The sequence below is a fragment of the Artemia franciscana genome, chromosome 1 (genome assembly GCF_032884065.1).
Source record: "Artemia franciscana chromosome 1, ASM3288406v1, whole genome shotgun sequence".
In the NCBI taxonomy this organism is placed as follows: Eukaryota; Metazoa; Arthropoda; class Branchiopoda; order Anostraca; family Artemiidae; genus Artemia; species Artemia franciscana.
Window position 1 is genome coordinate 48,557,873 of NC_088863.1, and position 12,934 is coordinate 48,570,806.

General features: G+C 37.0%; 1 protein-coding gene across 2 annotated transcripts in view; it reads left to right on the top strand.

Moving 5' to 3' along the window:
* LOC136030908 (major facilitator superfamily domain-containing protein 12-like) overlaps positions 1–12,934 on the top strand; it is a 50,568-nt gene that overhangs the window by 34,560 nt on the left and 3,074 nt on the right. For both annotated transcript variants that reach the window (XM_065710008.1, XM_065710018.1), the window contains exons 10-11: positions 504–666; positions 4,190–4,308. In XM_065710008.1, coding sequence (XP_065566080.1) covers positions 504–666; positions 4,190–4,308 — 282 coding nt within the window. The remainder of the gene's footprint in view (positions 1–503; positions 667–4,189; positions 4,309–12,934) is intronic.

Sequence of the window (12,934 nt, forward strand, 5' to 3'; positions counted from 1 at the left end):
AGGTTTTAGTGATATTTTTATGTAAAAACTGCAAAAAAGGCAAATTTGTCTTCCCTAGAGTTTGAAAAAATTTATTTTGCCCCCTCCCCCTGTATTTTCGCCAATTGATGCCGTAACAGGTACATGATCTCTATAGAAGTTATATTTATATTTACTTGTCAGCTTTACAAAAAGCCCTGTATTCAAAATCACTTCAAAATAAGAATTTTCAATTTATTCTCCAGAGCTTTTGAAAACTGAAAATCTATATGATAGTTCTAAAAACGAGCATGGTTTCTATATTTGTATTTCCAATTATTTTTTCTCTTGTCTAGGGATTTCGATTTTCATGGTGAGGCATACGTTGACCTTTGGAAATCTATCTACTGCCACTTGTTCTCAATGTGTTCTCAAAATGTTTTCAATATGAACATTTTCCACAAACAATCTTTTTCTCCTAAGGCAAGGATACGGTAATTCTTTTGCCGCTATTTTGCCACTAAACTTTTTCTTTTTTTTTCTAGGAGCAGCAGGCTCAATTTTACTGGTCATGTCATTAGCCATAACTGCAGCTCTCATTGGGGATAATATTGGCTCTGGTGGTTTTGTCTATGGTGCTATGAGTTTTACTGACAAACTTTCAAACGGATTGGCAGTTTTCTTTATACAGTCTTTCCACTCGACAAGGTAAGTGCCTATAAATAAAACTGTTGATAATTCCCCCGTAAAAAAATCTTATAAATCCTCGGTATTCTGATTGCACACGTTTTTCAACCGAAATTGAACACTTTCATCACCCTAGCTTCCAATATTCTAATCTTCATACCCCTCCCCCAATTAAGCACAGGCGACAAATCGGGCAATGCAGAAGAGGAGATTGGGGTGGCTAAATAATCGCACTTGTTTCTTAGTAATGGAGAGTCTTCCTTCTTGAAGGGCCCGAATGAGCTGTGGAAAATCCCAACAAGCCATTATTGAATCTATCGCAAGTTACATCTCATCGAAGAGGATCCATATATCCAGCAAGGACAAACCTTGGCTCATTACCCACAAAAAATAAGATTATCTGAGAAAAGCAAAAGGCACACAAGCAATGGCTAGTCTCAAAGCGCAAAAAGGATAAATTTGATTTTTTCTCTTTTTTTTAAGCACGTAATGACGAAATCCGCTGGATTTGGCAATCCTGGTTCAGTACAGGGAGAAATACCAAGCTTCAAATCACTTTTGCTTAATGTAAGTGAAGAATGATCAAGAAATTTACCATTATCTAAGGAAGCTTCAATTGCTTCTCTAAAAATTAACGACGTGACTATCATGCAAGATCCGCATATAAAGATCGAAGCACTTGCTAAGGTGTTTGCCGGATTCTTAAATCGGGACCACGACGCTAAAGAAGCTCCCCAATTCCCCCAATCAAACCAATACTGTGCTTGATCGTGTGAACTATTTCAAGCTTAAGGTCCTTTGCATTCTTAAGCGTCTTCATCTGATGAGATCCTGGGGCCGTGACAGCATAACTAATGTTGTCTTGAAGTTCTGCAGTACCGAAGTACCTGGACCTTTGTTATCGCTTTTCCGGCTGTGTTTTCGCTGAAACCTTTCCACACATATGAAAATCCACCTATATCATTTCTATACCCAAATCAGGTGGTAACCCAGCAAGGGTTGACTCGTGTAGGCCTGTCAGCCTCCTCTCCTACATTGGGAATGAATTGCAAAGGTGTTTTCAATCGTACATTTTATCAGTACTCGAAGTCAAATGACCTTTTTGGTGATTGTCAGTATGAATTCCACCGGAATGTTTGACTACCTGATGATCAAGCACAAGAAGTAGATTGAACTTCTAGCTGAAGGATACGACGTCAGGCGATTGTCATTCAACATCACTAAAACTTTCAAAAAAGTCTGGTATCAAGGCTGGCTAGAGTATTTTACCTGCATGGTGCATGTGAGCGTCTTGTAAAGGGATCGAGACCTATCTCTCTAATTGCTCAATCCGGGTTTTTCTTTTTCTTGATATATTCACTTCCCAAGAATACCCAATAAAGGCAGGCGTACCCTTGGGTAGCATCTTGGGACCTATGCTTTTCACTCTCTACATAAATGATTCGAGAGACAACCTTACAAGCCATCTGCATCATTTTCCTGACGATACCATGACACACTTAGCCATCCCAAGACACGAAGACCCATCCCATGCCTCCTTGCTCTTGTGGATGGATCTTTTGGAGATTTAAAAATGGTCCAATGCATGCATGGTCAATTTCCATGCTCCCAAAACAAAGGAGCTGCTGATCCCCCAATCGTAAGTGCCATGCATATATCCGAACCTCATCTCCTTGAATGAAGCTATAAAGAGAGTGGACGAGCTTTGTGTCTTCGGAATCCGTTTCTCCACAGGTCTTTCTTCGAAAATCCACCTCGATCAGGTGAGAACCTCCTGTACAAGAAAGCTTGAGATCACTCTTAGCCTTCTACTGCCCAGGCTGGTTATTCCTCTTTTTAAGTCTTGCATCAGATCCATCGCCGAGTATAGATGCCTGCTGTATGTTGATACTCAAAAAACCTTATTGGCACCGCTTGAGAAGATCCACAATAGGGCCAATAGGACAGACTCAGTCTTTTCCTGTGTCTCTCTCTGGTCTGTTAGCGAAAGGTTTGACGTGGCGCCGATGGCTGTTTTTTACAAGTACATAAATCCATCTCCTTCTCTAGAACTTCCTTGTGCTGTGTCCCCCACTGTCCAACTGACAAAATAGGCACAAAGACAACTTAAACCAATTATAGTAAGGTTGAAATGCCGAGAACAGAGTACTTGAACAACAGCTCCATTCGACTTTGCACTTCGATTTAGAATGACCTCCCTAGGGACGCCGTTTTGAGCGACTCTTTCAAAAGAATATTTTACTGCCATCTAAGGTCTCGGGATAGAGTGCTGTAGAAGAATAGTAGAAAATCATATATTTAAATGTACCTGACACAACGAATTTACCAATAAAAAGAAGTGGTAAATAAAATAAAATCACGATCGACTCAGATGTAGGCTCCTTGGGACTACCTAAGTGACTTGGACTATTTTTACTAGCTGCCTTGAGAATCTCCGCAGCCTCTATCTTTGGAAGCAAGAAACGTGCTCTTGGAAGGGGCTCATGTAAAAACCGATGCACGGAATTGTTCCGTAGCAACACTGACAGGTTAAGTGTCAAGAATCTTCAATAATGATTCAACAGTTTGAAAAAGTTCTTCATTGTAAGAGTTCATGAGATTTAATGTACTTTGTCGGGTGGCATTTCTATTTTTTTCATACTTCCTCTTTTGAGTCTAGGGTTGAAGCTCACCTCCTAACTGTCAATTCAATACCAATAGCCTCATCTCTGACACTAACTTTGGTCAGTTTTTTGGAAGATACGAATTGCAATATTTCTTTTTATTCTCGAAAATGGTAAGAGTGCCATTTACAGTGCTGGTTGCCCGACTGAGGTTTAAATCTGACTTCTGCAGCAATCTGCTAGCTGGTACACTTACCTATAAAAGATCAACTAAACTGAGGGTTAGGACTAGGAACATGGTGGAACATGGTGCATGAAGTAAAGAAGTTGCTTCTGTAAGTAACGGAGTTGGTTTAATTAGTAGATCTTTCAACTATGCTGAACCAAATGGCTAGCTCAAAATTTGATTGCTTGTCTTTGCGAAAAGAGGGTCTGAGATGGGGGCTGTTTGCCCTCTAATCCTTTTGGTCACTTAAAAATGACACTGGAACTTTTAATTTCTGTTTGAGTGAGCCCTCTCCTCATCTTCTAGGACCATGGGTTCGATTTGGTCATCTCTAGGGAAAACATGGAAAGAAAAAAAAAAAACAAATAAACACGCTGCGATATTTCTCCTGGAAAAAAAAAATACAAATTCAACATTTTTGTTGATAGGAGCTTGTAACCTCTATATTAGGGTTCTCATCCTCAACTTAAAAACTATTTTAAGTGATTTTAATAGCTGGAAACTGTAGGCTATAGGCGCTGACAGTGGTATCGTTCTAGCGATAGATATCGTACAGCAGGATATCGATGGTATCATTCTAGTGTTTTTTTTCAAACTTGAAGTTTTCTTATTCTTTTTTGTGTATCCTTTTTTTGTGTTTTATGGCATCAGTTATTAATGTGTAAAAATGATTTCGTATTTTGGAGTTGATTCTTATATTTCTTTTCTCCTTCAGTTTGTCACCTGAAGCTTATCATGGCTACTACAAATGGATACTTTCAGTTGTCTGTGGATCTGCTGCCATTCTTGGTCTTTTAAGTGCCACTCCTAATACACTAGATAAATGCAGACGAGGTAAGAACTTCAATCAATTAGGCATTATCGCCAGTTCTTGTTAATAGCGGCAAGTACAGGCCAAGAGTGACAAACAAAATTGTCTAGATGTGAGGGGAGGAGTTAAAAGAAAGCTGTTAGCCAATGTAATGCTATTTATTATTTTCAGAGTAATTCTGCGATTTTACAGGTCTACCATCCTCTGCTCTGACTTTTGGGTTAAGAGAGACTGCTAAATAGTCTCTCAGTCATACTCGATGGAATATGATGGAACAGTCGAAATAGAATCTGTATATATAATTGCTAATATCCTTTGTGTTTCAAAATAATCCCATTAAACAATTATAAACAATGTGTTTATAGTTTTGTTGTTGGTAATTTGATGTTTTTTTTTGCTGTTTATCTTTCGCAAAAGAAATAGTTTAGTGTGGGTATAGAAAAGCAAAAGAACAGAATAGAAAAAATGAATATAATTTTTTCTCTTTCAACAAATCATTGAAAAACCTGAAGTATTTTTACAGGTAGAAAAACGGTGTTTGCTAACTTACCATAGATGTTGTTCATGGTTGCAGTAGTAGCTGCAACATAATAAAGAGCCACAGTCAATACTAACAAAAAGTATGGAAATGTGCTATGAAAACCTTAGATTAAAAAAAACAAGCTGTTCAGACAGAAAGTAAGAAGCAACATTAAAACTTAGAATAAATGTAAACTATTCTATATATGAGGAAGACCACCCCTTCCTTGACCCTTGTTCTTTACACTAAAGTCTTAAAGTTCTTTAAACAATATTCTTATCCAAAAGAAACCTTCTTTGTTTTTGAATAGTCGCTCCTAAAAAATTAAGGCAAAAAGTTTTGATATTCCTTCTTGCTCTCAGTTGAAATCATTTGTTATTTTTTAATTATTTTCTCACCTTTTTTCAAATCATGCCACGAAATTCCCTTTCCCCCCTCCATGTAACATTTATCCTGAAAAATTCCTCTCGTTAACATTGCTCTCCACGGAACCCCCCCCCCCCTTCCCCTTAGAAAATCACCCCAAAAATATCGGTATATTTCCCAGTAACAAATATTATATATGAACAATATGGGCCAATTGAGTCACTTTCAGGCCTGTACCCAAGGACTATGGAAGGTCGTGTCATCACCAAAAGGGCAGCTAGGCGCCCCCCCCCCCCGAAAAACACCCCCATCCGTGAAATATCCCCCCGGAAAATAACCCCCGTGCAAAATAAGATTTCCAAATTTGTAATTTTTATTTGAGTTTTGTTTGTTTTTAGTTTTTTTTTTTAAAAAGTGCTAAGGAAAGGGGAAAAGAGAAATTTACACACCATAAGTATCTTAAAAACTTGTGGTAAAAAAAAACGCAAATAAATTTTTCTTGAAAAGACTTCCATATGAACTTTTGCAACTTCTGGCTGTAGTGGGCACCAAATTAAAAAAAAAGAAGAAGAAGAAAATGTAGGCAATCAATCAAATTAAGCTAAAACATATGGCACCTAAAAAATTTAAGACGGTTTAGCTTCTCTTTGAAAGGATAGTTGGCTTCGATGAGCAACAAATTCTTATTGTTCAAGTTTTTACGGACGAAGGCATTGTCAAATTCTAAGAGTTTGTTTTTCACCAGAAATTGTAATAGATAACCTAGTCAAATTCAAAACGAGCAAACACTAAAACGAATAAGGCTGACAATCCCCATGTCTTCTCAAGACTAGAACACAATTTGTACTTTACAAATTTACAACTAAAAAAAAAAAAAAAAAAAAAAAAAAAAAAAAAAAAAAAAAAAAAAAAAATAACCATGTATTGTCAGTTAAATATACATATTCTGATATTTACTCCTTATCGTCTTAATATTTCTTTATATATTAAAGTAAAAAAAGTGAAAACATTTAAAGTGTGTTTTCTTTAGTAAAGTGCAAATTATGTTCTGGTCTTAAGAAGGCGTGGGGGCTGTCAGCCCTACTCATGTTAATTTTTGCCCCTTTTGAGCTTGACTCGGTTATTTATTGTAATTTTTCTTCGTTTTGGGTTTAATTCATGTATTGATGAAGATTTGTAGTAGTTCTACGCTTGGAAAATTAGTTGAATTTATTTCTACTCATATTTGGCTCTTTACTATTCTTTGACAAACTTGTTTTGAGGAAAAAGTTATAAATTAATATCTGTCCGTTTTTTATTAATATAGTCTTTTTCATGAAAAAAATGTTTTATATCTTTTTGTTTTTTCTATTAGACTTCATAGTTTTTACTTTGAAGCTTATCTGACTATATTTCTGCTCATTTTTGGTTCAATGAGGCTCTTTACTTTTCTTTAAAAAAAACTTGTTCTATATGTTTCCCAATAACAAATAAAAAAAAAACGGTCTCAACTGAAAGCAAAGAGCAACATCAAACAAACACCAAAAACAAGAAGTATAGTTTCCCAATAGTGGGAAACAAATTAGAGTGAATATTTCACACTAATTTGTTTCGCTATTTTAGCAGCATCAAGATTTGAAGCGAACAAAATTTTTTATATGTATGAAAGGGGTTACTGTCTCCTCAAAACTTCACTCTTTGCGGTAACGTTTTTTATAGCATTTAAAACAAAGCTTACTATTCTAATTAAAAGGCCATTGTGTTTCACGAATCGTTCTTAAAGAATTAGAACAAAAATTCAAAACTTCAGCATAAAGGGCTATTTTCCGCGGGGGTGGGGTGGGGGTATTTTTTTAAAGGGGTAAACACCGGCCACCACCAAAAGCATAGTTATTGGACCTTTCAACTATGGCTATCTTAAAATTTTGATTGGATATCATTGAGGAAAATTGGAGGGGAGGTAGTGGGGCTAGTTGCCCTCAAATCTTTTTGGTTACTTCAAAAGAGCACTAGAACTTCCGAGTTCGATTCATATGAGCTTTCTGTGGATCTTTTCGGACCATTGGTTGGATACGATAACCCCTGGGAAAAAAAAAACAACAACAAATGTTGGTTTTTCCGTGATCAAAAACAACATTTTTGAAAATCTGTGATCTTTTTCTGGGAAAAAATACAAAATTCTACATTTTTGTAGATAGGATCTTAAAACCTCTACAGTACTGTTTTCGAATATGCTGAATCTGATGATGTGATTTTCTTAAGATTGCTTGAATGTTTGGGGGTGCCCACCCTTTTCGGAAATGAGGCAAATTTGCTCAGGCTCTTAGGTTTTGATAGGTTACATTTTGCTGTATTAATTTTATATATTTCAAATCAGCATTAAAAGTCAGTTCTTTTGATGTATCTATTTTTATAAAATTTCATTTTTAGAGTTTCGGTTTCTATTGGGCCGAGTCGCTCCTTACTTACAGTTCGTTGCTACGAACTGTTCGGAAACTGTTCAAAAGGTGATTAAAAAAATTATCATAAAAAAAAATATTGTTTGAAGCTGATTGAGGAATAGTAACTAATATTTAAGTATATCTTATAAATGAAAAGAATATACATTGAAAATGGGTAAAAAATATTTATAAAACAGTGAAAAAAAAACCAAATAAACTATTTATTGCTAAAATTTGGACGAAAACTGGTCCAAATTGTATTCGCAGCTATATACGTATTACCTCTGGGCATGCACTAGATTTTCGCGGAATGAGAGTTAAGTGCTGATCACGTATGTACCATGAATATTGTCCGTCCATGAACAATGGAAGTGTAGGGACCGGCTCACCTATTTCAGCCAATTTAAGGGTAACTAAGTATGGACAGGTGCATATGGTATTTGTGGCAGATTCTCTCCCCTCTTCTGCTTGTTGCCTGTGAGACCTGCACGAATCTGATGATTCATCTTGAGAGTACGGAATGTAGATAGTGTTGCAAGTACGCGTTAAATGGAGACACGTGGAAATGTCGTGGAATCAGTATTAGATGGCGTTGGTGAATACATCAAATAGAAACCCCTACTGCAGTACTTGGAGGATGAAAAGTACAGCAACCATATGTGAATGAGCGAAAATATCCGAACTTCAAGAGCAAAAGGCTTGAACACAATAAGCTTAGAAGCAATCGAAATGCTACTTGCTGCCATTGAACATGTATCAAAAAGACCCTTTATGTTAGCTGCCAAAAATGCAAGGATCGTATATTTGTTTTATCTGAATTAATGGTCTTGATTTATTTTTATCTGAATGAATCAAAGTTTGTTTTTCAGTCCTGGTTAAGCTTGATTGAAGTGATGATGCTAGGACTGTTTTATTTTTTTATATAGTTTTAATGGTCATTAATTTTATTATAAATCTTTTGTTATATTTATCTCTGCTTTTCTGACAATGGCTTTTAGATATAGAGCCACAATATTCATTTAGAAAAAAATTTTATTAAGAAAAAAAATTCATTAAAAAAAAACAATCATTTTCTTAAAATAATTCTTCGTCGTTTTATCTTTGCTATATTATTCAAGAATTTTAAAGCTTTTCAAAAACTGCTGGATAATTTTCATGAAATTCTGTTTGAATTCGCTGGGCTTCAGTTTGATATAGTTTGTGGAATTCTCGGGCCAAAAACTCTGGTTTCTTTAATTACACAGGGCAAACGAAAAAGCAGGATTTCATTAAAAGGTTTGGAAAGATGTCATAAAAAATGATTTAGATGAAATAAAACTTTTCGTGAGGAAGAAGTAAATAATAAGTCTGCACATTTTGGATATAGAAGGAGCGTGCATAGATGTATTGACCTAATACAGACTGCTGGTGCAATGAGTCGTCAGTGATACTAATAGAAGTATGCTTGTTGCTGACCAAAAGACTTTCTAGAAAGCACTTCTCAAACATTGTCTGAAAATATTGAAATTTAAAAGTAGTACTGTTAAGTAGTACATAAAATCAACATTTATAGCCTAATGTGTGAAATGCAAAAATAAAATGTTGGAGGTCAAGTTGATGCTCATTTTGTTATGGGGTAAATGTCCTCTGCCTTTTCGTGTAAATTCACTTTCACCCTTTTTTGTAATTCCTTTAATGACTTAATTTTAAATTCTTCTAGTTCTGCTTAGCATTGTTGATTTTTTTTTAAGTATCAGTTGATTTTTGTGTGATGTTTTGTAATCATACATTGGATGCTTCAGTCTTCCTTTGTATGACTCATATCGATTCCTTTGTGGGTTTATTGTTTGGTGGAAATAATTTGGGATATTTTTAATTAAATGTTTTTGATTTGTCAATCTTGCTATCTCTTGGTCACTGTTTCCTTAGTCCTGATTTATATAAATTCAGACAATTCAGTTCATTTTGAGCCTTGTATTGAATATGGTAAGACAATTAAAGGTGATTTATTCTTAAATTACGGGTGATTATTCCTTGACCCCAGTTTGACCAGGAAAGGTTGTCAGAGGAATTGTCCACTGATTCTGACACACAGTCAACCGTCTGTTAGACAGTACCAATCTGACTGATCTGACAAAAAAAAATGGTTTTACAGAAAAAAAATCCAGTTTCTTTGGCTATAATGAGGTAAAGATGGAGATTGATAGTTCTTTTCGGCCGAGTATCTAGGGTGAAACGAAAAGCAATTCGTCACCAAACGGATCTCACATCCATATGACAAAATTGTTGGCACTCACGTTGATGTAGTCCTGAGCTTCATGACTAGTTTGATTTCTTTTTAGTCCAAAACGGTGTACGGAGCTGGCCAAAGACAGTAAGTTCGCAAAGCTTGCTTTACGAGTCCTGCTTTGAACCTCACTAGTGGCTCCACCTCTAGCATCTATGAATAACCATAGGTATTTGAAATCTTCCACCCTCTCGATAGGTTCTCCACTGATTTATATAGAAGTGTTCTCTTTGGCTGAAAGATACTTTATTTTAGGGATACTGATCGTGAGTCCTGTCTCATTAGCCGTTTTTGCTACTCTCCTATATTTTGTGCTTTCTTGGCGGATGAGCAGAGTACTATCATCTGCATATTCGATGTCAAAATTTTTTTCTTGTGCTGAAGAGATGAAACCATCATCTTCTTTCAATGCGTCTTTTTAATCAAATCTATAATATAGTTAAAAAATTGGCTATGGCGGGCATCCTGGACGACGTGTGCTATTTCAAATAATTCCGTTAGCTCACCATATATTCGTACGTTACTTAGGGTATTTTCATAGTATGCTCTTAGCAGGTCGACTATTTTTGTTGGAACACCGTTTTCGAGCATTATTTTCCATAACAAGGATCCTACTATCGAGTCAAATGCAGCAATGAAGTCAAAAAAGACTGTGAAGGCATCAAATCAGTGAATGAAACGTTGATGAAGAAGAATTCACTGGGTAAAGATATGACCTACGCATCCCATTCTAGGGTGGAAACCTGCCTGGCTCTTCTTTGTCCGTTGCTCTCTCTCTTTTCTAAAGCGGTTAATGAAAACTATTGAAAAAATCTTATTAAAAAGCTGTGTCTATTAGAGAGACTCCCGGGTAATTTTTAGACTCTCTTTCATCTCCTTTCTTGAATATAGGGACTGTAGTTGCGTTACGCCCGTCCTGGAGAACATATTCAGCGTCCCAGAGTTTGCCAAGTAGGTTCGTTAGGCATTCAACGAGCGCCGAACTTGCTGTGTAAGTTTCTACTGGCAGGGAGTCGTCACCCAGGGCTTTATATTCTTTGAAAAAATTCCCGGTGTTTCCGACTCCTTCCATCGGAGGTGAAGTTACATTGCAAGGATACTTATCCCTGATTGATGTAGCTGCTGGTTGCCTATTTTGGCTGGTGTGAACAGAGGCACTTTTTGGTTTAACCTGGTCTTTCCTATTTAACAGATCCTTGGAGTTTTTTTCATTGGTTCATTCTTTTTAGTTGCCCTGTGATGATAATTCCATCTGATCTTTTCACATTTTGAGTGGTGTAATTTCTTTTCTTTGCCAAGTTCAGCTCTTTGAGAATCCTATATTGTTTACGGGTCTCATTTCTAGCTCTTTCCATGGATTTCAGCAGCAATAACTTTCGTAATATGTTTGATCTTCAACCATTTCCTCTCTATGAATTCTTCTTCTGGACTCTCATTTTCTTGTTTTGTTTGTTCTAAGGCTAGAAAGGGGCTCCTCAACTCCATGTCAAAGTCAGCCCTGACTTTTGAGATTTCGAATTTTTCAGTGTCATATCTAGGGGGAAGTTTGACTTTCTTATGGTTTGATAGCTTCAGCTTTAATCTAGCAGCAAGAAGGAAATGGTCTGAGCCACTCTTTGACCTAGTGTCGACTCTCCTGAACACTCGAAAGCTCACTACCAATAATCTCCATCTCTGGCGGATCAATGCTGAAGTAGCCTCGTGCCATTATAAGATAGAGCGCCAAGTCTGTGTGGTCTAATAGTAGCATGGTCGGAAGGGTCCATTCGGAGGCCAATCCTGGCGTTAAAGTCTCCTCCAAGCAGTAGCTGATCTCGTTTTGGACATCTATCAATTTATTCTGCAGCTGGTTGTAAGATATCTTTCTGCATGACAGGTGAGTCGCGAATAGGTACGTAAGCAACTATGATTGTTGTATTGAACCAATGCCCAAGCATTCTGATCCACGTAGTGCGGTTTGGTATCGGCTCCCATTCGAGCGAAGTTGACTCAGCCTTTTCTTGTAGGAGGAATCCAACCCCGTGTAGGCTGGATCCGTCGCTAGATCCAAAGTCGTAGAAATGACATTTTTTGCCAGTGATCGGGTCGGGAATCATCTTTTCGCTCCAGTCATTAACTCTCGTTTCCGTTAGGCATGAAAATTCTAAGATATAACGATGAAATTATGCGGCGGTGAGAGCTTGCGCTATGTCACACTTCACGGAACACATCTTCCGTGTCGCTATCTTCAGGCTTTCCTTGAGAAATTTCACTACCGCATGACCGGCTTGTTGATTTTTCACCAAGGTCACTGGTTTCCTTGCGTCGCCTACCGGTAACGCCGTAGCACGGTTTGATCTTATTTAGTCCAACTTTTTCATGATGTTTCGTGGGAATTTAGTTAACCGATGGTTCCCCTGAACTTCGGTCACCCTAATGCCTTAGCACCCTTCGATTTGGGTGTAGGCAGCTCGCTGGATGGTCCACCCTCCCACCACTTTGAGGTGCACTTAGGTACATCCCTGTTGAAAAATAGAGACGGGGACAGGACGCTTGTGCCCAGCGACGTGGCCCACACTCACCACATTGGGATACAACCTGCCACAATATCCAACCTACCCGAAGGATCAGAAAAGCGGTTCGGTTGAATGTTCGTCATATTTCCAAGTTTGTACTGGAAAACTATATTCATTTTTACTCGAAACTCGAAAGATTCTTTATTTCTGGATAATTTTGTAGGAAAACAGTATAATTTCATTTTCAATCTGATATTATTTGTTTAGCTTCATCGCTTGGTCATTTTTGCTTGATAAAAGGTCGTCACGATTGACCTTTTTGCTTAGTGGTTTCACTTGACGTCATCTGTAAGAACTCAGCTCTTGATACTAATGATCCAATTATTGATTTTGTCCTCTGAAATATAAAAAAAGCAATCAAATATACTCTAGGTTAATTCACCCCTCTCTTCATGTTTGCTATTTTTTTTTTTCGTTTGGTATTTACTTTACTATAGTGTTTGGTTTTTTCATTAAACCAAACAACAATAATAATCTGTTTTGTCCATTTTTCATCCATTTTTCTTCTTTCTTCGTTAATCT